The following is a 26,159-nucleotide window of genomic DNA, read 5'->3' as shown; positions in this document are numbered from 1 at the left end:
AATTAAGGAGAATGTTGAGACTTGAGGAGTATAATTAGTGAGATGGTTTTAAGTCACATTGCTGTGTTTATCCTCTGTGATCTTTGCTTATATATCCTTTTCAATAAAGGAGTTATTATTTCCTTCTAAATATTTTAACCTATCTATAAAAACAAAGGTATCCTTTTTTACTACTCATAAAGAGAAAAAATTATATAGCAAATAATTTCATAGATGCTGCACATTTTGCATATTTTATAGTATCTTTAACTAGTATTTTTCCCAAAAAGTCAAATTCTCATTTCAAATTTCTAGTAGTTAGAATGAAGAAAAATATTGATAAAGTTTTTCTTTAATAACCCTCTTGCTATTTTATATTCTTACTGGAAGATAACAGTTCCATATAATTTGAGTTTTCAAAAAGTTAGTCATGGGCTTCCCTGGTGGCGCAGTGGTTGAGAGTCCGCCTGCCGATGCAAGGGACACGGGTTCGTGCCCCGGTCCGGGAAGATCCCACATGCCGCGGAACGCCTGGGCCCGTGAGCCATGGCAGCTGAGCCTGCGCGTCCGGAGCCTGTGCTCTGCAACGGGAGAAGCCACACAGTGAGAGGCCCGCATACAGCAAAAAAAAAAAAAAAAGTCATTCGTTTGCCTAACTTAAAAATCCTGGACTTTTCCTCAACAACTATTTTCTGTTTTGATTTGTAAAGTGTTATATATACACTTTTATTCCCTAGACCTTTATTTGTAATAGTAATATTTGGATGTTAACTCTAAACTTTTGACTGAAGCACGTAACTATGGATAAGTGTATTTCAATCTATTGCAATCTGTAGGTATATTGAGACTAAATTTAAGGCATTTACAGATACCCAGTATGTAGAGACACAGCTTATTTGGCTGTAAACTCGGGTTTTTCCTTTTATTTTTGGCTTTATTTCAATCTTTGGCTCCAGATTTCACTATAAATGAGACTCATGTACCTGGAATAGCTTAAATCCAATACCACTAATAGGAAAAATAAGCCAGTGTCCTACCAACAGAAGGTTAATAGCATCAACAATGTCCTTAGTCTGAAAGTGTGTATAAAAAAATGGGTTTAAAAAATAAGCTGCAGTTTGACTAAAGATTTTTTATTTTGAGTAGACTTTCTGCTGTAAAAAGTTATTTTCTGCTCTAAAATCTCCATTGTGAAACTCAAGCCATGATTTTACCCATTAAAATCTGATGACTTTGGAGCCCCATTTTTTTATTATTTTAGTGACAGTTTAACCAGAACTAGATATGCAAGTGTTTGGTGAAGTGATTGACAGTATAATATTACATATCCTGTATGTTATAATGACATTGTTGTATATAACTTGACCTAATTTTATTGTTTAAAGTGTGGGAAGAAAGGTGGAGAGAACGTGAGCACAGTATGTGTTTCTCTCTTCCTCCCCTTACTTTCCTACTGAAGTGTGTTCTGTGATAACTATAGCCTTAGAATTGTCATAGCTGCACAGGCAAAAGCTTTTGTTCTTTTTAGAGATGGTCGTCGCAATTTCTTATCACACCTAAAAGTAAGGCTCATATTACCATCGTGAAGTTATTGGGAAAGTAATTAACATGAATGTATTTTTTTATTTCAGAAATTCCATTATAGAAACCTTCTTCTTGGTGAACATGATGTCCCTTTAACATGTATTGAGCAAATAGTCACAGGTATGTATTATTCTTCACTCAGCCCCTAAAAGCTGGTTCTACTCGGGAATTCTTGCTTGAAGAGTTACACCTCTCAAATACTTGGGCTGGAGTTTTATTTCTGTAGGTTTTTTGCTTTTTCCCTTTTTTTTTTTTTGAGTCCCAGGAAAATTAATCAGTAAATTATTTTTAAATGGAGATATAAAATATATGGCTTTTAAAAAATATTTATTTATTTATTTATTTATGGCTGCATTGGGTCTTTGTTGCTGCATGCAGGCTTTCTCTAGTTGCAGTGAGCGGGGGCTAGCTACTCTTTGTTGTGGTGTGCAGGCTTCGCATTGCAGTGGCTTCTCTCGTTGCGGAGCACGGGCTCTAGGTGCACGGGCTTCAGTAGTTGTGGCACGTGGACAAAGTTGCTCCGTGACATGTGGGATCTTCCTGGACCAGGGATTGAACCTGTGTCCTCTGCATTGGCAGGCGGATTCTTAACCACTGCACCACCAGGGAAGTCCCAAAATATATGGCTTTTTATATTTTCTAGTATTTGTCCTCTTTTTAATTAATATTTTAATCATTAAATATAGATGGTGGTGGTTTTGTGCAAAGAAATATCTTTAATATCATCCAAAGCAAAGTTAAAACTGATCCCCCAAAATTCTAGGAATTATACACAAATATGAAAGATTCTAGAGAAGCAGTAGTAAGTGGTGGGTGACCTTCCGATTGTTTTCAGTAAGAATTTGTTAAAGTGTACTAAAGAGTGAATATCAAGAAAGGAATTTTTTAATTTTTTTATTTTTTAGTAAATGACCACAAAAGGAAGCAGAAAGTCCTGGGCCCAAACCAGAAGCTGAAATTTAATCCAACAGAGTTAATTATTTACTGTAAAGATTTCAGAATTGTGAGATTTCGCTTTGATGAATCAGGTCCTGAAAGTGCCAAAAAGGTAATCCTGTTAAGTTTTATCATTGGTTTTGCACTATATTTACCAGTTGCAGTTATGTATGGAAGTTCTCATTTCTCAATTGCTCAGTTTTTTGTTTTTCAGTTTTTTTAGGGGAAGTTATTTGATATCTCCTTATGTAAAGTCAAAGCCAGGAACGTTAATAGAACTGTTTCCTTGGACTAGTTTATGACTGCTTTAAAGTATTCTATGTAATTTTTTAATCAGCTCCTAAAATATGAAAAGCTGTCATGCATATCTTTTACATTAAGACCATTACCAGCCGTTTTTTTTCTTGGTTAAAAAGATTGAAAAGATGGTGATGTATTGTAATTGAGGTTTGTAAGACTTTTAATTCAGTACCTCAGCTTTATCAATAAACTAAAAGCTAGACTTAGGTTACATAAGGGTTAGGTAAATGTGTAGTTACAGGAGGGGTCTAATAAATATTAGTGCTTTAGAGAAATTTTAATGAATTAATTTGATATTCCACACAGGCGGCTAAAAGCTAGGGACTTTTTAATTGGGTTGTTTCTCCCCTGCCTTCCGGGGAATGTTTATTGCAAACTCGTGGAGTAAGATTCAAGGGCAGAAATTCCTCCTTCTTTGATTCCAGATTTTGGGTTTAGCAGAGGAGTGAAGCTGGTGGTCCTAAAGCCCCCCGGGCCAGTCTGTGGTTCAGCAAATGCAGAGAATAGTAACAGAATCTCCAGAAGCCTGCTCTCATGTATCGGGAATAGAGGAACGCTTGAGGGAGCTTTTGTGCCACCAAAAAGGGGAGCATTTGTTTTCCATGGTCAGTAGACTTACTGCAGTAAATTTTCTGTTGATATCAAAATGTGGCTGTCAGAAAGATCTTAAGGCAGCTGTCTTCTTATGGTTTGGTGAGGAGGTGATAGATTTATTTTTAGAACCAGAGTCAACAGTTTCTTTATAGGAGGGCAAACACGAAATGAATGTCTGAAAATGTCTGACCATTGCAGCTAGGCTATGTAGCAGAATGGTGGTGGGATCTGTGGCTAAACATTTTCAGGTAGAGTGTGTATAACTACTTTCTTCATGCTGCAGGATGGGAAATTCAGCTAGATAACTTTTAAGGCTACTTTTAGCCATTCAATTCTGCAGTTTGTGATTTTGGCATTTTACTAATTTGAGATGCCTATTCTTATGTAGAAAGACTTTAGAATTAATTAGGTAGTAGACTGCGTATAAAATAGTTTAGCCAAGTTGCTTTCTTGAACTCAGATATAGTTGTAATTTCATCAGAGCATCAGGAAGCTGCTTGTGAAAACGTTACCTTCAGGGTGTGTATCATTTCAAGAACAGGGACACCATGGAACTTAGGAGATGGGGTTAGGACACGGTATTTTTAAAATGAGAAATTGATACAGTGGCCCAATATTCTTTTAGAAAGTTGATATCTCTCCCATTTTCTCCTCTATTTTTCAGATGACAGTATTTCAGTCATTGCAAAGCATAATTATCTGGCTCGTTCTTGCACCATCTAGAGTACTTGTTGGTCATGTTTGATGTGTGAGGCAGTGCGCTAAGTTTAGTTGAGGAGATAAAGCATGAACAAATGAAAACAACAGTACAAAGTAGCAGCATAAAAGATGTTCCCACATAAATGATTAGCTTCTAAATGAATGAAACAGATAAAAAGTGCTGTGGAAATTCAGAATATCCCTTCCCTGTTGTTGCTGCTGGTAAGTGCTATAGGGGGCCTCATTGAACCGTCTACTCAAAACAGGCTAGGCTGGTCCAATTTTTTATGCCCTTTCCCAAGACCAGGTTTCTGGCAAAAATTCTTTCCCCACCGTTGTAAAATATCAAAAGCAGTTACCTGAGACCCAAAAGAAATACTCTCTTTGTCTTTGTACAATCGTAAGGGGGGAAATACAGAAAAGAAACAGTGGCATTAAGAATATAAATGGAGGGCTTCCCTGGTGGCGCAGTGGTTGAGAGTCCGCCTGCCGATGCAGGGGACACAGGTTCATGCCCCAGTCCGGGAAGATCCCACATGCCGCGGAGCGGCTGGGCCCGTGAGCCATGGCCGCTGAGCCTGTGCGTCCGGAGCCTGTGCTCCGCAACGGGAGAGGCCACAACAGTGAGAGGCCCACGTACAGCAAAAAAAAAAAAAAAAAAAAGAATATAAATGGAGAAATTTTTCGCTGATTTACATGTTTTCAAACACAAAGGGTTAAGTCACGTATGGCTGCCAAAGCTTAATGGCTTTATGAGTTAAAAACAAAAATTCTAGCACACCGTGTTATTTCAAGTGAAAGTTTTCCTCTAAAATTAGGTAACAATTGGGGAATTACAGCTTGATTCTACCTCCTGGAAATTTTGAATGCTAAATTTTCTCAGGAAATGCTTTGATTTTTGTGAATTGTTTTAAAATGACCAGAAGCATGTTCAGAGTTCTCTGGTGGGTAAACCATTGATTGTTTTTGGAAATACTGAAAGCAGTTATATTCCTATTTGAATTAATGAAATCTCGGAATGCTAAATTGGCTCACATTTTGTTAAATATTGCTCTAAAGCCTTCTGGTAATCTAGCTGGTATTTCCTGAGTAGTATTATGATAAAATTAGATGACATTCATCCTCATTATTCTTGGATTGTAAATAAGGATTTTGGGGAAAGGCCTATGTAAAGAAAAAAGGAATTTGGACATCTAGAATTGGACATCTGGCCTCAAAGCAACTTTGAGCCACCATTTCCTTTTGAAGACCTTTGCTGAGGGGCAAAAGATTGTTTTTAATGATTTATCATTTACATAAAAAATATATATATAAAAGATGGTAAGTGAAATATATGCCCCTTGTCTCCACTTCATTCTCAAATTAGTTGGCGCTGATGAACCACTTGTTCAGGCATAGTTTCTAGAAATAAAAATTCAGCTCATCTATTTAAAGAACAAGTTGGCCTTTCCTGAATTGCCATTTTTGCCTTTAATCTGAGACTTACTCCTCGGTGGCTTTCAGACCACAGAAATACAGGAAACCAGTTTTGTTTGCCCACGTGCCAGCACTGGCTGTGTGTTAATCTTCTCCAGTGCTGTGCCCCCAGCTGGTCTGGGAGGAGAAACCACCAACCGTGGGTACTTCTGGCTTCTGTCCAGACAAGAATATCAGCCTTGGTCCAAAAATCACCTCAAAAGTAGTTTACTTTTTTTTCCTCCAATTAAATATTTACCATAATTTAATGTCTTTAATAAAGATTTTCTTCATTTTTCTCTGATAGCCAGGCCAAATGAACTATTTCACAGGCAGTTTTTAAAGATGTAGAGAGAGTTTTTCTGAAATTTTTTTAACACTTAGGGAGTACATTGTAAAATTAGAATAATTTTACATGAAAATGAGACCTACTTTTTTAAGTCAAACTCTTAGTGATGGAATCTAGGAATGTGGGTGTAGGCTTTTTAAATAGTGTGTACAAAAAAGCTCAAGGAAGAGGACTTCTGGGAAAAAGCTCAAGGAAGAGGACTCCTGGCTTTCTCGATCTTCTCAGAGTGTCCTGCAGTGACAACAGGAATGTAACCCGGATGACACAAGTTGTGTGTACCTTTGTCAGGGTTCCTAGAGGTACCCCGTACTGAGGTTACCTGAGCTAAGTCCTACACACTTGTGGTTACACTGCTAAACAACAGCTGTAGTTCAGGCTGTGTCCCCTCCCCCCCAATCAGCCATTGTGCAAGTGGTTAAACTGAGTTGCTTTCACATTATTACAGTATTTATAGTCTTCTTCAAATGTGGATGCCAGTAAATAAGCTCATTTGTTTCCTGACCTTTATAAGTGTGAGGTTGTGCTATTTTAAGGGCTTTTTAGAAATGGGCTATGTTGGGTTTTGCCTAGCAGATAGGCTTTGTGGCCATAAAAAACATATTCCATCATCAGTGATGTGTGGATTTCTTTTGTGTAAACAAGGCCCATGACTGCTTTCTGAATGTCTCAGAGAAAGTGATATCTAGTATTATTGAATTGGAGCATTTTCCTGACTATATTAGTAACTTATTTTGTGAACTAGTATTTTTAGTGCAGCAGCTGTTAAGCACAAAGACCCTCCAGAAAGCTACTGATGAGATGGCAGAAATGCAGGGGTCTTCAGGGCTTCCTCAGATCTGTGCAGACAGACCTCTCTTGGTCTCTTTCTCTAAATTATTAACCTGCTCTCTTCTTCCCTCACTGTAGCACTGTACATCCTCTTCCCTGCTGGATTTATTTTCCCCTTTGGCACTTATCATTGTCTAATTTACTGTAGTATTTCCTGTTTCTCTGGTTTAGTGTCTGTCTTCCCCACTAGAATGTAAGCTTAACGAGAACAGGGTTTGTTCTCTGTTTGTTTGTTTGTTCGCTCCCGCATCCGTAGGACTTAGGACATGGTGGCGGCTCTGTAAATACCTGTTGAAGGAAGGAGACCTGGTGCCTGCCCTTGAGTAATTGAACTTTGTGGTAGAAGTAAAACAAAGAACCCTATGTCCTCCTTTTTATCCACTCTCATGATTATTGGGTGAAGACCTGGAAAGTACCGCTCCATAAGCACAGTTAACTGAAGAGATGCTTTCTATTGGAACTATTGTTATTCAGAGAGAACAGGAGGGTTTCCACAGTCAATACTGTGCATTTGGCTCAGTCTGGGAAGGCTGGTGAGGACAGACACAGCGTGGTTGGCTAAGCAGCGGGGAAGGGTTTCTTGAGCAGAGTGTGGCCGAGGGGATGGCTAGGACTGAGTCAGACACGATATGTGCTTCTAGACCAGGGACGGCTGAGGAGTGGTGGGGAGGGCACGGGATGGCTGGTAGAGGAGAGCTGGTTTGGTGAAGAATCTAGAGTAAGAAGGTTTAATTTAGTATGCAGGTATCTGGGAACCACAGCAGATTATCCGGAGAACAAAGTTGTTGGTCAAAATTTGATCTTTGGAAGAGAACCCTTAAGTGTTGTTGATTTTTTTTTTTTTTTTTTAAGAATGTAGGGAAACCCACAAAGATGCCGTAAGGCGAGTATGGCTTAAGGTTGTGACTATGATGGTGTAGAAAAATGGGACAAAAATGAAAAAGAATCTTGAGGAAAGTGCAACAAAGCTTATAAACTAAATATGGTGCCCAGAGGAACAGGAAGTGATGAGGACTTTTTCAAGGTGTAGATTTCAGTAGTTTGCTGCTGGAAGAAGTGCTTTAAAGACTGTTGAGCAGGTAGGGGATGGGAATGTAGGTCACTGTCTCCTAAATTTCCTCGGTGGGACTCTCATAGAAAGCTCTCCCATAGGCATTAAGAAAAGCAGGGTATTACATAAGTTTCAAGGAGCTTTCTTTGTTGTTGTTGTTGTTTTTAGTCAAAACTAAAACTAATGATAACTCTGTTCTCTTAGATGTATGTTTTAATTTAGTAAGACAGGAAACATTTATTCTATAGAAGACTCTTAAAATATATTTTAAACAAGCAACTGACACATACTTACCAGTCAATAGAATTTGCATCAACCCACCCCAGACACTGCTAATTTGACATGGACTAACAATGAACTAAACTTCTTGCTTGCTCACTGTTAAAAGTATATCATTCTGGCTTAATGCTTATTCTTCTAAATGATGCTTAATCTTTTGAAGTAAGAACATCTGTTTTTCTCTCCTTGCATATGTCTTCAGTTTCTTCTGTCTTTGCTCATTTAAGAGTGTTTTCTCCCATGGTCTAGTCCAGGGCTTTATGGGCACAGAGCACTATCTTTCATTCTTTCCAACAGCAGTAGAGGGTAATCGCAGCCATGTTTCCACACGTGGCCTCCTCCCGAGGCCAGGTATATGCTAAGGTTATTCATCCTCACCGCAGCCTAGGTATTATCTTCATTGTACAGGTGCGCAGATCGAGGCTCCAAGAGATGAGCTGACTTCACACAGGTTACATGGCAGGTGCTTGGTAGAGCTGGGATTCAAGCCCTGATCTGTTGGATTCCAAAGCCCACACTTTTTCCACCATAGGCATAGCCTCAAACCATTTTATTTAAACACAGTTTTTTTGATGTACCTCTTTGAGCCGCCCATGTACCTCTGGATTTCTTACTAATTTTTTTTTGTAAGAAAAAATTGTAGCTTTTCTATTAAGTTTAGATTTTTAATGCATGAGGGAAGAACATTAAAAGTTCATACCTAACAGTAAGCCTTCCAAATTGATGGTATTAAATCATTATAGTCCATAAAAAATGAAACTTCTCTTTTTCTTTTTTTTAGGAGTGGATATGTCACTGCCTTTTTGGAGAATGCTTCATTAGTTTTCAAGTTTTGTTTATCTCAATAAAAGTACATTCCTGTTAAAATTCAACTCAGCAAACACTTACTGAATACTTAGCATGTAGTCACTAAAGATTAAACAGTGTCATGGGGCACAACAATGAATGAAATCCCTGGCATTAAGGAGCTCTTTCACACTCTAGGTCAACAGGAAAACATGGAAATAAGTCTATAATCCCTGCCCCAGATGACGCTCCCACACTCAAGGCCTTATTGTACATTTCATTTAACTAAGTGTGTTGAAATCAATTCTAAATGTAGAATTTTTCCTAGGTATGCCTTGCAATAGCTCATTATTCCCAGCCAACAGACCTCCAGCTACTCTTTGCATTTGAATATGTTGGGAAAAAATACCACAATTCAGGTAAATATGAAAATATTAACTATTGTGACTAACTTTACATTGTCTAAATTTTATTCTTATGTTTTATGAGAAGCCTCCAAGTACATGAGCTTTAATGATTGTAGAATTATTAGCTTCATAACTGTTAGAGAAGTAAGCATATATACTAAAAGAGATAACATTTGTCAGATAACATTTAAAAAGTGACGGGGAAGAACCTATAAGCAACTGTAAACATAGGCTTATGAGAATCATGTCAAGTATTTTGCCTGTAGTCACTGGCTTGTATTTTATGATGAAGGAAGATACCTCTCCCTCCCCGCCTGTTAGTTGGTAACTTGAGTTAAAGTAATCTTATCTTTTAAGAAAACTGGCAGAAAATTAAAAGATATTTGAAACTCATGATCTTTTTTGGCAAGGTGTGATTTCATGCAGAAGCTGAAATGGCTAAACTTTTTAGTGGACCTCATTAAGATTGTCAAAATATTGATTTTATATTTCTGAATAAGATTCATGAAAGGAAGATGAGCATGCATCCAAAAGACAAGTGTATTTTAAACGGTTTTTATAAAAGTGAATAGTTCTGTACACATATATGTCAGTGATGACATCACCAAGGAATATTCCAAGTGATCGTGTAATTCTGTGCATTCTTTTTATATACAAATAATTGTAATTTTGATCAACCAATTTTCTTTTTTTTTAACCTCATAAAAGGCTAGAGAAAAAACAATGAGGTCATGTCTGACATTAGCTCCTTGTAGGTTAGTGACCACATGTCCATTTGCCTGCTGGGTCATGTGCTCTCCCAGTCTTTAAGGGAGAGAGAGGACTCAGCTACACGTTTATAGTGAAAGGGCCGTTCACCCCAGCCAGCATGGTCTGGATGGGCAGCCTATAAATTACTAATTTTACTGGTCCTTTACATTTTGTTACCTCAGAACATATATAGTAATTTAAATAATCTGTATAATAAAAGTATATTCCAGTATCATTCATTAAAATGTAGGAACAATACACAGTACCTGCAGATGCATATGGTATAAGTACACTGTAAACGCCATAGAGATGACATGCAAAGGTCATAGCTTTTATCTTATGGTACTAACAGAAATGGGGTAACGAAATACTTTTAATTTTTCTTATCACAGTGCAACTAATTGTAACCTAGGCTTGAACAATACAACTAATTTTTAAAGTTCATTTCTTAACATAAAGAAAATTCACTTACTGTCCGAAAATAAAGTATTGTAGATCCGCACTAGTAGCTAGGCAAACATTCCTTTGGCGAATCTTCAGGCTGCAGACCGTGATCATCAGGGTTATCCTCAGCAGGACTCTCACCCAGAGCTGTGAGAGAGTAACTGAGATGAAAGCTTCAAGGGGCACAAGAGTCGTAGGAGAGCCTTTGATTCCCACTTGCATTTGTTGATGATCAAAACCAATTCTGGATGATACCTTTTTCCTAGTAGATGATACCTTTTTCCAGTCCAGGGTACAGACCCATGAGTTCTGCACAGTGTTCAGCAAGTACAGTGAACTTCATTACGCGTTTGGTGACGTGATGCCTGCTTCAGTTACTTCTCACGGTTGTCTTCATCCGTTCCTCGTGGGCATCTCTGGGTTGATAGCAGTTTATTCAGTCCATAGCTTTCCTACTACTGGTTTCCTTATTCCCGTCAGTCACTTCTCTGTATCTTCTCATATGTAGCTTGTGGAGAAAATAACGATTGATAAGTAACACTTAAAATATTCAGGAACACTTTTATATTGCATCCTTCAGACTCCTCCTCCTTGACAGTCACTTCATAAACATAACACTTGGCCAGAGTTTTGTTAAGATTCCTCATAGGGTAACATCCTTTCATATCCTTCCATGCTGTTGCAGAAGCATAAACTGCACCTTTAAGAGCAAAAGAAGCCTGAAATTTCCACACACTGCAGTCAGAATTCATTAATTTGTGAGTGAAAGAGGCCCAATAATCCACTCTTGAACTTCTGGATGACACCTTGATTCATTGGCTGGATTAAAGAAGTCCTTTTTGCAGGCAGGTAGGTGACAAAGCTGTTTCCACAAATAAGATGTGAAGCTAGAGGATGTCCCCTGCAATTGTCTAAGAATCTTTTAGCTGGCCTTAGGCCTTCTGAGGTTTTCTTTCGTGTTCGGCATCACTTGAGTGAAAAGCCAGTCATCCAGGTTCTTCTGCAAGGATCCTGAAGTATGGGGGATGCCCAGCACCCCCAGGCTTCAGGACGCTCCACACGCTGACACCGCAGGTGGCACTGGCACAGACAGGAACGATGGTTCTATTTTTGCTCTATTAACTTGAAAGAAACCACGAGGATGCTGTTTTCACCAGTTAGCTTATTATTGGACAAATAATGTCCCAAAAATACAGATCCATCTTTGTTATAAAATTGATAAGATATCAGATTATACTTCTGGACTAAAGAATTGAAAACCTCAGGTTACCTGCAGCCTCAGTGTTGGCAGCTCCACTGCATGACAGACACCTGCTTGCAGATGTGGTGACATAATCTCAAGGTGCAGTGTAGGCTCACAGCAGAAGATGGACATTTTCAGTGACGTTATTTTACTTTGTAATTTTATCCTTTTTTTTAAACATGGGTCTTAGTATTAGGTTTTCCTTTAGATGCTTATTTGAAAACCACTTACAGAGGACACAATCCATTTGAAATAGTGTAGAAATTTTTAAAGTTTGTTGCTTGTCAGTTTTTTTAATATTTTCAGTGTAGCTGTAAATGGTTGTGATTGGTCCTCGTGTCTCGGGAATAGGAGTACACCAGCCTTGTGCACCGGAATCCCTGGGGGAGCTTTTAGAAAGACAGCTATGCCGGCCCCACCCCAGGCCCATAAAGTCCAAATCTCCTGTCCGAACCACTTTGTTGGCTCCGCTCTCTTGAACTTCTTAATGATCGCAGTTCTGTTTTTCCCTTCTTCGCCCTTTGTGACTTCTCATTTCTGCAGTGTCATCAAAGCGATAGGCTTTCTTTTCATTTGTTGACAACTTTTATTGTCTTTACTGTTGCTTGAGGCCATTCTAAATATGGAGGGGGCTCGTTAAGTGGAAACACTAAGATCATTTCAACTCGATCTAGGATTAGACTTGTGAACTGTGTCACAGAAGTTAAAGAGGGTCAGGAGGGCTGACCTTGTTTCATTTTCAGTTGGCTGAGGAGGGGTGTCCTAAAACCTCGGTCAGGTAACCGTCAGGGGAGCCAGATCTTCCTAAGACGACTGGCTTGGCCAGTCTGTTGCTGCAGCCCCTGTTAGTAATCCACTAGTAGAGCAGGCCACAGGCATCGGGCCTCTGGGACTTTATGAAAAGCATTAAAATTTCCAGACTTTCTAATGGCAGATTGGGTACCTGCTACACATTCCATAATAAGCTCTCACTGAAGATGTTGAGTATATCAGAAATCTGGTCCTGGTTGCTGAGAAATGGACAGGTTCTACAGAAGTAAAACCTGTGAAATAGCAAACAGTACTAGATCTTGTAGTTGCTCTTACTTTGTGTTCAGAAAAATTCACCTATTCTTAGTTAGATCTTGAGACTTTATATGTTTTGCCAGAGGACCAATCTTGTAAACAGTGAGCATGTTCTCAGCCTAGCTTCCTAAGTCTGTAACCTCAGAACACTGAAAAGTATGCAGGTCTGGACTCCCAGCTAGGGCTGAGCTGCCAAGTATTTACATAGCTCTTTATAAAGTTCCAGTGTGTTTTGGTGGTGGTGGTCATTGCATGGCGGGGACCTCTGTGCAATGTTGAATAGTAATGATGGTAGCAGGTAGTGTTTCTGTTCCTGGTTCTAACAAGGATGATGTTTGCTGCGTGTTTCTGATAAGTACCCTTTATCAAGTGAAGGAAATTCCCTTTTATTCCCAATTTGATAAATTTTTCTGTATTTTATATCATGAGCACGTGTTGGACTCTATCAAATGTTTTTCTGCACTTGCGAGGGTTTTTTCCCCTTTAATTTGGTCATGTGATGAATTCCTTAGGTTTTCTAGTATTGGCTAGCTTGCTGTGGTTTTTGGTGCTCTGCTACACAGCGTGTGAAATGGGAATTGCCTGGAAGTTCCACGCAGGTTCCGTGTTCTGGAGAGATCACAAGTCCCAAGTTCCCCAGCACGTCCTCTGGTGGTTGTTACTCCAGAGCAGGCACTGAGACAGAGTGGCCCACCAGAATACGGGCTTAGAAGTAGCATTTTAATTTTTAACAAGCTCTGTTGAAATCAGAATCATCATAATTATAATTCTGATGCCACTTAAAGGATAAAATGCAAAAGTGCTAGCCCGGCACCTGAGACCCTTTATAATCTAGAGTAGCGCCATCCAGGAATGGGAATGTTCTGTCACCTGCATCGTCCAGTAGAGAAGCCACTGGCCACATGTGGCCATTGAGCACTTTAATGTGCCTGGTGCAACTGAGGAACTGATTTTAATATCTTTGTTTAATTTAAAGTTCATTTGAAATTTAAGCAGCACGTGTGGCTGGTGGTTCCTGTCTGGTGCAGCATGGGTTGAGAGGCTAGGCCCCGTCGCGTTTCCCAGCCTCCCTTCCGCCACCTCTGGCACCCTTACTGCGCTCGCTGTAGTTCATTACTCGGCGCTGTGCCGTCCTTCCGCATGTCTTACGTCCCGCTCTGCCTAGCACGCCCGTCTCCTCCTCACCAGCCACCTGCGAGCATTTGGATTGGCTGGTTCCTCAGGACTCTGCTCAGAGCTGCTCGGGTCGGAGACCTTCCCGTCCCAGCCTGCAGCCCCAGCCACAGTGGGCTTCCCTCTCCGCCCGCATCGCTCTCGTCCACCCGGCGCACTGTCACCAGCGCCTCAAAGTAGGGGTGAAATCATAGCTCGCTTGTCAGTTTTCAGGCCTTAGCACGTGGTAGGTTCTCAGAAAGTACCTGTTTTGCACCAGGTTTAGTAAATAGTCCACGGGAACGGGTGTGGCATGTTGAGGGGACAAAGAAGGGTTTTCACGGCTGCAGGGGGATGGGAGTTCGGCAATAAGGGGCGGTAACTTTAGTTACAGGGCAGGTCTGTGAGCGCTCTTTAAGAGAAGCTGTTTAGGTTTGCTGGATTCAGTTGGAAATGAGTATGATTGCACAGTTGGGGGCAAGGGTAGCGTCCTGAAAGCCTGATTTCCGGAAGTGTGTCCTGTGGCAGCTGCAGGCTGGTCTGAGTGCAGCAGAACATCGGTCGGGCTGTCAGCTGAGAGACTGGCCGTGGTTGCAGCCTGCACAGGGAGACCCTGGGCCAGGAGAGGGATGGCGTCTGTCACCCAGATCAGGCTGCCTGTGGGGACACCTTTCTCTGTGGTCACTCTGAGGCCCTCCTGAGGCTGTGCGCATGCTCCCAGCAGGTGGCCGTGCCTCTCAAGTGGAGAAGGCTCCCTGCTAAGGAAGGTCAAGTCTAGGCCCTCTGCTGAGTCTCCAGTGGACTGGCACTCTGGTGGAGGCTAAGGAATCTATGTCACCTTATCAAAGAAAAATCGTGTAGAGATAGGAGACCAAGAATGTCATAGCGAGTCATACATAGAGAAGGGTTAAGAAGTAAACACTGGAAAGATGAACGATTTGGACAGCTTGAGAATGGAGTTGATTGTTGGATGCGTTTATTTTTCCAGGCAAAATGTGGGGAGAAAACTAGCAGTGACTTGGATTTACGCCATAGCTTGGGGTAGGGAGTTGAGGGACGCTTGTGAATGGTGTCCGTAAACCGGTAGGGATAGAAGACAATTGGAAGTTAAGGAGGAAACGTGAGCAGCAGGCATCGGTCACCCTTTCAGAAGGTGGCCGGTAAAAGGGAGGGGAACTGTGTAGCGTAGTAGCGAGAGTGGTCCAGTGTAGTCACGTGAAAGCCCTTTCAAAGCCAAGTTTGCCCGTTTGTGAGTGAAGGCGTTGAAGGCAGAGCCAGCAGAAGGACAGGGTATCGAAGGTGCTGCAGGGTGGGGACGAGCTGGACGACGACGGGACACAGTGGGCTGTTCTGCGGGGGGGCCGCCCCTTCCCCAGGACGGCCGGAATGGGTAGGGGGGCTTTGGAGATACCAGAGACAAACAGGGAAGAGGTGCCACATTGCAGTGTGTTTGTGACAGGAGGCACAGAGAGGAGAGGGAATTTGAAGCAGAATTAATATTATTGCTTTTTCTTAACAGCCAGCAAAGCTAATGGAATACCCTCAGAAGGTGGAGGCGGCGGTGGCATTGGAGTTGGGGGTGGCAGCAGCCAAAAAACTCCTCTGTTTGAAACTTACTCCGACTGGGACAGAGAAGTCAAGAGGACAGGTGCCTCCGGGTGGAGAGTTTGTTCCATTAATGAGGGCTACATGATATCCACCTGGTAAGTCCAGCTTTGACAGTGTTGTTCATGGCTGGGAGTGACTTCTTAGGAGCAATCGTCAAACTCTGCTGTCATTGATAACTTTCAAGTCATGGCTAATGGAATATTTATTTTTAATAATGTTTTAATGAATATTTTGTTTTAAAGATAAGGACTTTTTTTAAAAAACATAATTGCAATGTCAATATCCATTGAAAGAAATTGATAATAATTCCAGTAGTATCGTCAATCATCCAGTCAGTGTTTATTTGCGTTCGTATCTTGTACATGTCTTTTACGGTTGGTTTGTTCAGATCAGGGTCACATTGAACTTGCATGATCTGTCTCAGGCTTTTTAATCTATGATAGTCTCCTTCCATCCCTTTTTTTTACTTGCCTTTTTTTTTGTTGTTGACAAAACTAGGTCAAATGTTCTGTGGACTTTTTCCCTTTCTAGATATTTCTGGGTTTATCACTGTGGTGTCCTTTAATGTGTTCCTCTGTCTACTGTATCTGAAATGTTAGCTAGCTCTAGGGGCTTAAATAATTACAGCTGACCTTTGGACAACACGGATTTGAACAGCGTGGGTCCACTTCCACACAGGTTTTTTTTTAACGGTAAATGCTACAGTACTGCAGGAAACCCGTTGGTTGAATCTGCAGGTGCGGAACCGTGGGTGTGGAAGAAGCACATACCAACTATAATTATATGCAGATTTTCGGCTGCGCAGAGGGTCTGCACACCTAACCCCGGCATTGTTCAGGGGTCAGTTGTAATTAGATTCAGTTCCAGGTTTGAGGCAAGAACGCTTCCTCAGGTGGGCTGGGCACCCCCTGTGGCATCATGGGGGCTCCAGGCATTATTGTGACCCTGACTGACCTGTGGGCCCCACAGCAGTCAGCCTGCTCCACCCAGTGCTAAGTTCCCCTTTTATAGAATGGGTTTAGCTGCCCAAAATGGTTATTCATTAGCAGTGAGGATCATTGCCCAGATCCATTATTTATTGAGGATTGCTATTGGTCATATTCCAGTTCTATCGAACTCTTCTCTCAGCAGCTCTTTAGTACCTGAAATACAGTTTGTATGAGGAAGGCAGTGTCAATGTTTACTTTTTCCCCTTTACTTAACCAGTTTTCAGGAGCTGTTTCCTAGAATCCTCCAAAAGTGACCAGGAAATTGTTTTTTAATTTTTTACTTGTTTAATATTATTTAGTATTCAGATTTGGGGGATGTTTTGTTTTAATGTCATTCAAGTCCTCCTTAGTTTTTTCAGATAAGCAGTGTTGTGAACAAAGTACGAGGACCTTCTGGGAGTGCAGTGCTGAGGAAGGGGCTTAGGAGCACACAGCTTGAGTCTTCCTCTGCCTCCCCTTGAATTTGAACTTTGTGGCCAGCGTGCATTATGTGTTGAGAAGCCTGTGACAGGGCCTGCCTCTGTCCCCTACCTGGCCATGTGAGCAGAGGAAGGAAAAGAGATGTCTTCAGGTGCAGTGAGCTTGCCTGGTAGTCCCGGAGTCCACGTGCCTTTGGGAGATGGGAAACAGAGAAGGAGGAGATGAGAAGGGGGTGGGAGCTTCTCGGGAGATTTGTGGGCTTGGTTTGGTTTGGTCTGGTGTGCCTGGTATCTCCTACCCATAGCCTGTCGAGAGAACGATGATGGACATGTTTTTCAGAAATTGCATATGTTTGATTAATAGTCATTCTGGAAAATATTTCAGATGCTTCCTTTGGATTGTTCCCCTGCTATGAGAATAACGACTGTGTCAGTTGAGCACATCGCACGTGTTTTAGACTGAGATGTCTAGGCTCATCAGTGGCACCCACGGTGCCCACTGCACGGCCACTGAGCAGGGTGCACGTTAATTAAATGTGGGGTCTGCAGAGCACGCTTATCCTGCCTGAAGCAAGGCTCTTACATTACGATTCGTGTTTTCCTCTCCAGCCTTCCAGAGTACTTTGTAGTGCCAAGTTCTTTAGCAGACCAAGATCTAAAGATCTTCTCCCATTCTTTTGTTGGAAGAAGGATGCCAGTAAGTGATATCTGTTGGATTTCATTAATACTATTGTCCATTTTTCCACCCAGTTAAGTAAAGGCTCTACTTCTCTCCTAGTTCTGGTGCTGGAGCCACTCGAATGGCAGTGCTCTTGTGCGCACGGCCCTCATAAAAGACGTGCTGCAGCAGAGGAAGATCGACCAGAGGTGAGCAGGAGACAGTCCTTGGTACCTGGGCATCTTTCGTTGTCATAGAGAAGTACAGTAACCTCCTGACTAGCTAAAGATAGCTGGGAAGCACCGTCTGTTCCATACAAGAATTATTGTGGAGAAAATTGAATATATTAAAATTAACATTTAAGTTATAGTAAATGTAATTTAATACTTTGGCTTATAAGACACTTGAAGATCTTGCATTGCTGACAGTTTTCTGTAGTGTTGCTTCTAATGAACGTTCAAAGTGCAGTGATTTCCAGTTGAGACACTTGAGGACAAATCAGATTTTTCTTGTAGTTCAATGTGTCCTAGGTCTGCCAAGTCACGATAACTAAAAGTGGTGTAATTGGCTACCGTGAGCAAGTTTGTTGTCATCTGCCGAAGTCCCCAGTGACCTCCGTGTTGGTGAAGCAGGAGGCCGTTCTCAGGCGTCCTCACACAGTGGGCACCGCTGTTGGCCAGGCTCTCCCCGGGCCCCGGCTTCTGCCCCCCTCCACCTCCTGAAGCTCCTCGTCCCCGCTGCACTCCATGCCCCTGCCAGCCCGTCCTCCTGTCTCCGGGCACGACTTAGAGCTTGTCTCAGGCCACCTCCCCTTCCCATAACATATTCCCTTCTGAAAGAAGTTCATCTGCATCAGTGGCTTCAGTGACTGTCAGATTTATATCTCCAACCTAAGTTGACACTTTCCACGTGGAGGTCTCAAAGTCCCTTTAAATTCATGTTCAAAACCAAACTCAAGTATATGGGCACCACGCACCCCCTGCCCCCACCCCAACCCCAGCCTGCTCTCAGGAACCGAGGAGTCATCCTAATGCCTGTCTTTCACTTGCCTTCACGTCCAGTCCGTCGTCAGATTCTGTCCTTCACTTTTCAGAAACCTTACTCCTCTCCCTCCACCCCAGCTCCACCTCTGCCATTGTGTTGGAGGGGCCTCATCCTTCCTCCCGTGTCTCATCCAGGACCATGCCCTATCCCTTCTGGGCTCCGGCCACCCTGGGGTTTTGCTGGTCTTTAGTGTCTCCTGACTTTTGGCTGTGCTGCCCCCTCCTCCTGGGCCACCTTCTTCATGTTAGTCAGCACTCCGCACACACACAACCACACACACACACCCTGCCACACACACACACACACACACACACACCCATCCATCGCTTGGTACTCGCTCGTTTTCTGCACCTGCATTCAGACATCACTTCCTTAAGATAAGCCTTCCCCTGTCTCCCAAATTAGATCTGGCCTCAAGTTACACACTCGCTATATCACTATAATTTTCTTCTTAACACTTATTTTGGTTTCTCATTGTACGTGTGTGTTACAGTTGATTACTGCCTGTCCTTACGAGACCGTGAGGTGACAGAACAGTGTCTGTTTTGCACACCATTCTTCAGCTATATTCAGCACCCAGGAAATACCTGCAGTTGAATATTTAGTCAATACTTGTCCAATAAATGAGGAACAAAGGAAAAGATCTTAGAAAACAGGCTCAGAGAGCCTCAGAAATTGTGTATCACAGTCTGTTATTGGGACAGCCAGGTCGTCCGTTTTTTCCACAGTGCCATAACTGACAGCCACATTTGCTGAAGCAAATAACTATCAAGTGACCCTCAAATGACCCTTCAGTTTTCTGGAGAGGGTGACTGCAGTCCCACAGGTCCGTATTCTCTCATGGATTTAAATTTCGCTTTAATCACGTTAGTGATTAATGTCCATTCTGTCCTACCTTGTCCTGCCTTGTGGACATGTCGCTGATTAAGTGCTCCGTCAGGAGTGTCGCTGTGAAAGAAAGGCAAGGCTGCAACACTGTTAACTAGAAAACCTTAGAACCAGTGGCAGTTTTAATTATTTAACTTAAGCGAAGAATTACTTTAATTCCCTTTGTTTTTTCAGCTATTCTATTCTTTGTAACTAGGACAGATTCTCTTTGTTGTCCAACCTCATCTCCACCCTTTTTCCCTCAGACACGTCATCATCGCCCCACTGGCCCTCGCTAGGTTTCTCCAACAGCCAGGCTTCTGTTCTACCACAGGACCTTTGCACAAGCAGCTCCTCTGCCTGGAACACTGTTCCCCATCTTTGCACAGCTCCTGGCCATTTGGGCTTCAGCTCCGGTATCATCGTCATGGAGGAGCGTTTTCTCACCACGTGACCCGAGCTAACCTGCATCCACTCTGTTCCATCACCCTCAGTGTTCACCACGGCCTGTCATCTCTCCTCTATCCCCCTCCCCCCCACCAAGAGCACAGACTGCATGTCCCTCTCTCTGTCCCCAGCCCTCAGAGCAGTGCCTGGGCTCACAGCAAGCACTCAAAAAATATGTTTTGAATACATGAATGAGTAGTGACTCAAGGATTTTGTCTTTATTAGGATTTGTAATGCCATAACTAAAAGTCATCCACAGAGGAGTGATGTCTACAAATCAGATTTGGATAAAACCTTGCCCAATATCCAAGAAATACAGGCGGCTTTTGTAAAACTTAAGCAACTGTGTGTTAATGGTAACTTCATTTCTATTTTATATATATGTAAATAATGAATGGGTGATTCTATGAGGCATGTCAGGAAAAGTGACATTACTTAAAAATTTAGAAATAGGTATATATTTAAGTAGAGGCTCGTTGAAATATTGGTACAAATTATTATTGTATGAGAATGTCAGAAGCTCTTAGAAAATGAAGTTTAAGCTGCTTTTAGTTTTGTAGGAAAAGTATACCAATTAAGTCACTTTCAGATCATGAAAGGTCTGGTAGGATGCTTCTGTAAAAGTATCTGCTCAGTAGAACAGTCTACTACCTCACAGACAAACTTACGAAGACCTTAATGTATTCAGTTATATTTTGAGATACGTGACTTGACATGAATTTCAAACAGAGCCATGTTATAATCTGTGCAGCCTCAGAGTTCCCATATGTCTGTTAGAGCAGATGCTTATGGGGTGCTTTCGACGTACCCTGGAGGGATGACTCACTTGAAAGCACCTTTGGTGTGAAGTGTGCACAGAGAGAGCCCCTTGTCACCGGGCGGCAGGACTGGCGCCGGCTTGGAAGGAGAGCTGGGAGGGGGTGTGCTTAAGAAAGACAGTGACTGTGTCTTTCAGCCGTCCCGTGAGCAGCATGTGGCTGGAGCGGGAGGCGAGGGGCACCTCGAGACAGGCCAGGCCAGGCCCCACCAGGAAGCTGCCCCATTTCCTGCAGGGGTCAGCCACCAAGGACACGAGCACCGGGCGCTGGCAGCAGGGAGGGAGGGAGGGGCAGGCCTACGGTGAGGAAGCTGAGGAGGGGGCTGGGGTCACCTAAGCGCTTGCTTAGGGGGCGGAGGCCGGCAGACTCTCCAAGCTTTCCCTGGGAGAGCCACAGGGAAGGAGATGGAGGTCTGGGGAACGCTTTCTTTTGTTTCTTATAGAATTGTGATGTGCCTTCTTAAACGTTTTTATGACTAAATGCAAAGGCGTGACACTTTCTTAAAGCCAGCTTTTAAATGTTAAAAACGGATGTATCACCTAGCTCTCAATTTGATCATGAAAAATAAGCTTAAGAAGCCTGAAAGTGTTATATGCCTGTATATATGTGTGTGTATAATTATATACGTATAATTATATTAATTACAGAACCATTTGAAGAAACTGAAGAGAAATGGCTGTCTTCACTGGAAAATACACGGTGGTTAGAATATGTAAGGTTTGTACAACTGCTTTCCTTTTCTCTTAACTTACTTTGAAATAATTATCGAGTCACAGGAGGTGCAAAAGTATTACAGAGCCATGCACTCCTCACCAGCCCCCCGGTGGCAACGGCTCACATAAGTAGAGTATGGTTATCAAACCGGGAAACCGACAGTAGTACAAACTACAGTTCTTATCCAGTCTCCCCAGTTTATACGTGCTCTCATGTGTGTTTCTGTGCAGTTTTACCGTGTGTAGATTCACGTGACCACCAGCACAGGCAGGATGCAGAGCTGCTCTGTCACCAAGGCTCCCACCCCCAGCCCCAGCATTTCCATCCCCATCCCCTGGGAACCACTGATCTCTTCCCCGTCTCTATAGTTTGGTGATGTCAAGAATGTCATGTAAATCAACAAAGGTTAATGAATTTCCCTGATATAAAAATCAAACTGTACTCTGTTGACGAATCGTATAAATACTGAAAAAATTCCAAAAGGTTATAGAGACTATAAACATGTATCGTGAAAGATCAGATTTGCTTGACTTCACGTACTTTAAAAAATATATTCGTAGTGGAAATTTGGTTTTTAACAGTATTTTTCCGTTTCTCTTTCCAGGGCATTCCTGAAACATTCAGCAGAACTTGTGTATATGCTGGAAAGCAAGCGTCTGTCTGTAGTCTTACAAGGTAATTCATTACTGACAACACTGGTCCCCCGGCCAGCCATCTTGACTGGAGATCCACACCCAAGTAATTACATGCATCTTAGCCATCTCCTACTTACTGCATGCCACCAGATAGATACACTACAGATCCCGCACATTATTAAACAGTGGCACAAAGACCTCAGACAGAAGAACAGAAAGGAGTCAGACTTTTTGCCCTGTGTTAAATCTGCCTTCCTGTATTATGGCAAGGGTGGGTCACATCCCTCATTGGATTCAGACAGAGTATTAATCTCGGCAGAGCATCCTTTCTCTCTAATCTTGCTGTCTTTCTGATTCATACAAGTTTTAGTTGAAATGCCTCTGGCTCCTGCTAGATTGTGACTTTAAAGAAACAGTTTGGTATCAAGAAATGGACTGAACTGAGTAGCCAGCAGTGTGAATTTTGTCTAGTGTTTGGTAGGAGTAGATGGCAATAAAAAAAAAAAAAATCTTTCGGTTAAGCAAAGAATAATTGTATATTAAATAACTTTACAGCTAATAGCATTTTTAAGCTCACGGATAAAGTTTAATAAACCACAAGCTACCTGATTTTACAATATATTCATGCTACTGAAGCTTACAGAAGTATTTTTACCAACTGTCAAATTCAACTGACTTTAACAAAGTAAAGTGACAAGCCTTAGGGGGAAAAGAAGAAGAGTAAGTCACTGTTTCCAGTAATCCTTATTTAGCTCATGCCGGCAGCGCGTATGTAATTCACAGACGCATGGAGAGCCAGCCATTGAGAACCCGCATCTCTCGCAGCCAGTGGTGTTCTCATCCTGTTCCAAGACGCTGCTTAGCACACTTCTTCATGCATTTGTTGCCATGTAAAATACCTCAGAAGAGATACTGAGCCTGCACTTTACTAACACTTTATTTTAGAATGTTTTCTAAACAGTTTATTGAGGTATAGTGTACATACTATAAAACGCGCCTGTTCTGAATGTGCAAGTCAATAATTTTTAGTAAACGGAGTCCAGTTTTAGAAATTTTCCATCACCCAGAAAAGATTCCTTGTGTCCCAACCCCAGGCAACCACTAATCTGCTTTCTGTCTCTCTAGATTTGCTTTTTCTGGAAGTTTCATATAAATGGAATCATGTAGTATGTGGTCTTTTGCCTCTGGCTTCTTTCATTTCACATACATGTTTTTGAAGTTCATTCACGTAGCATGTCTCAGCAGTTTGCTCCTTTTTATTTCTGAGTAGTGTACCATTGTTGTAAATACCGCATTTTATTTATCCATTTACTTGTTGGTAGACATTTGGATTGCTTCCACTCTCTGGCTGTTATGAATTATGCTGCTTTTAACATTCACATAAAAGTCTTTGTGGGGACATCTGTTTTTCTTTATTTTGGGTAGATACCTAGAAGTAGAACTGTTGAGTTATGTGGTACATTTATGTTCAGCTTTGTAAGAAACTGCCGAAGTGTGTTCTAAAGTGACTGTACCCCATTCCCCTTCCCCTCAGCAGTGTGTGAGGGTTTGTTTCTGCACTTCATCGTCTACTGTTAGGAGTGTCGTCATTCTAGTAAGTGTGAAGTGGGAGTTCATTGCAATTTTTATGTGCATTTCCCTAATGCATATCATGTGCTGATCGGCCGTTCGTGTATTGACTTTGGTGAAATACCAAATCTTTTGTCTATTCTTCAGTTAGGTTGTTTTATCATTGAGTTCAAAGAATTCTTTACAATTCTAGATACAGGTTCTTTGTATCTTTGTAAGATTTGCAGATATTTTCTCCTAGTCTGTGGTTTGTCTTTTCACTTTCTTGATGACTTTTGAAGCACAAATTTTGAAATTTTGATGAAGTCCAGTTTATCCATTTTTTCTTTTATGAATCACGTCTTTGGTGTTATATGTAAGAACTCTGCCTAATTCAAGGTTATGAAGACTTTCTCCCATGTTTTATTCTGTAAACATTTTATAGTTTTAGCTCTTACATTTAGGCCTATGATTCACTTTGAATGAATTTTTGTGTATGATGTGAGGTAAAGGTCTATATTCATTTTTTTGCATGTGTGTTTATTGCATTGTCCCAGCAGCATTTATTGAAAAGACTGTTCTTTCTCTATTGACGTGCCTTGGCAAAGGTCTGCTGACCGGCTCCTTATTTTTGGACTCTCAGTTTTATTCCATTAATCTGTATGTCTCTCCGTACGCCAGTACCACATTATCTTGAGTGCTGTAGCTTTAGAGTATGTTTTGAAATTAGGATATGTAAGTCCTCCAACTTTGTTTTCAAATTGTTTTGCTAATTCTAGGTCCTTTGCATTTCTGTATAACTTCTAGGATCAGCAAAAAATCCTATTGGGATTTTGATAGGAATATGTTGAACCTGTAGATTGGGGAGAATGCCATCTGAACAGTATTCAGTCTGCCAATCCATGAAATGAATATCTCTCCATTTATTTGGGTTTTCTCTCATGTCATGTCAGCAATGTTTTATAAGTTTTTAGTGTACAACTCTGGCACTTATTTTGTTAAATCTCCCTGTAAGTATTTTCCTTTTGATGCTATTGTGAATACAGTTGTTTTCTTAATTTCATTTTCAAGTTTTTTGTGTACTCCTTGTGATTGTGTGTAGAATTCCTGCAACCTTAACTAAACTCATTCATTAGTTCTAGTAGTCGTTTGTGGATTCTTTAGGGTTTTTTCTTACGTACATACACGTGTTGTCTGCAGACACAGTTATTGCTTTTTCCTCTCCAGTCTGGATGCCTTTGATTTCTTTTTCCTGCCTAACTTCCCTGTGTAAGCTTCCAGGACAATGTGCAGTAGAAGTGACAAGAGCAAACGTCCTTGTCTTGTTGCCCATCTTAGGAGGAAAGCATCCAGGCTTTCACTAATAAGAATGATGTTAGTTGTAGGTTTTTGTGGATTCCTCTTATCGGGTTGATATTCCCTTCTATTTCTAGTTTGCTAAGAGTTTTTATCCAGAATGAATGCTGGATTTTTCATCACACAGATGCTTTTTATTCATCTAATGAGATGATTGTGTTATTTTTGTCCTTTATTTTTTTATTATGGTGTGTTAGATGTTAAACCAACGTTGCATTCTTAGGATAAATTCTTGCATTCCTGAGATAATTTGGCTTGCTTATACTTTGTTGATGACTTTTACATCTAATCATAAGGGATATTATTTGACAGTTTTCTTCTGATTTCTTTGACTGGCTTTGATATCAGAGAATTACTGGCCTCATTAAAAAGGACACCAGCTACAAAAGACACAAGGGAAATATTTGTCACCATTTTGGATGGTGGTGGACAATTCCATTTCTCTCATTCACCTCTGAGTCACCATATGAAGCTGTCAGTAGAAAGACTACATGATATTTAATATCCTTGGCACAGAAATAGAATGGGCTCTGGAAAGATTTCTGCCACAAATCATGTAAATGTAAAGTGTGAGAGATATGCTTCTAATTATCTAGAAAACATTCAAATATACAAAGCCACCTCCTCATTAAACATTACTTTAGTTGATCTAAATCTTGATCTAAATCTAAAAGTTTTTAATGTTTTAGAGTGGCTGGGCCTGAATAAAATTTCCTAACATGGGTGATTTTGAAGGCCGCCCAGGCACAGAACACTCAAGTATATACTTTGCCTCTCCTTCCTTTCTCTCTTAGCATTTTTCTACGTACTAATCATTTTCTTTCCATCTTATTGACAGAGGAGGAGGGAAGAGACTTGAGCTGTATTGTAGCTTCTCTTGTTCAAGTGATGCTGGATCCCTATTTTAGGACAATCACTGGATTTCAGAGTCTGATACAGAAAGAGTGGGTCATGGCAGGATATCCATTCCTGGACAGATGCAACCACTTAAAGAGATCAGAGAAAGAGGTAACAAAAACCTTCATGCCTATTATCAGTCCTTCAGTGTACACAGGATAAAACCTTTCGTTATATGAAGAGATGCTCCATCTGTAAAGAGATGAGGAGACTTTTAAAATATTGCCTTCAGTACATCTTAGCTTCTTGGGCCAAGAC

The 26,159-nt window shown here is 41.4% G+C and overlaps 1 protein-coding gene across 2 annotated transcripts in view; it reads left to right on the top strand.

Annotated features, from left to right (window-relative positions):
- The window catches only part of MTMR10 (myotubularin related protein 10), a 45,483-nt gene that overhangs the window by 12,388 nt on the left and 6,936 nt on the right, over nt 1–26,159 (top strand). Inside the window, exons 4-13 of one of the 2 annotated variants that reach the window (XM_032624442.1) lie at nt 1,611–1,683; nt 2,469–2,611; nt 9,169–9,259; nt 15,421–15,604; nt 17,527–17,614; nt 17,696–17,784; nt 20,159–20,289; nt 21,399–21,468; nt 22,070–22,140; nt 25,843–26,012. In XM_032624442.1, coding sequence (XP_032480333.1) covers nt 1,611–1,683; nt 2,469–2,611; nt 9,169–9,259; nt 15,421–15,604; nt 17,527–17,614; nt 17,696–17,784; nt 20,159–20,289; nt 21,399–21,468; nt 22,070–22,140; nt 25,843–26,012 — 1,110 coding nt within the window. The remainder of the gene's footprint in view (nt 1–1,610; nt 1,684–2,468; nt 2,612–9,168; nt 9,260–15,420; nt 15,605–17,526; nt 17,615–17,695; nt 17,785–20,158; nt 20,290–21,398; nt 21,469–22,069; nt 22,141–25,842; nt 26,013–26,159) is intronic. The other variant, XM_032624443.1, reaches the window with a different exon arrangement.

Source organism: Phocoena sinus, chromosome 2 (genome assembly GCF_008692025.1).
Source record: "Phocoena sinus isolate mPhoSin1 chromosome 2, mPhoSin1.pri, whole genome shotgun sequence".
Classification (NCBI taxonomy): domain Eukaryota; kingdom Metazoa; phylum Chordata; class Mammalia; order Artiodactyla; family Phocoenidae; genus Phocoena; species Phocoena sinus.
Note: the sequence above shows the minus strand (reverse complement) of the source record. Positions and strands in the feature narration are given on the sequence as shown.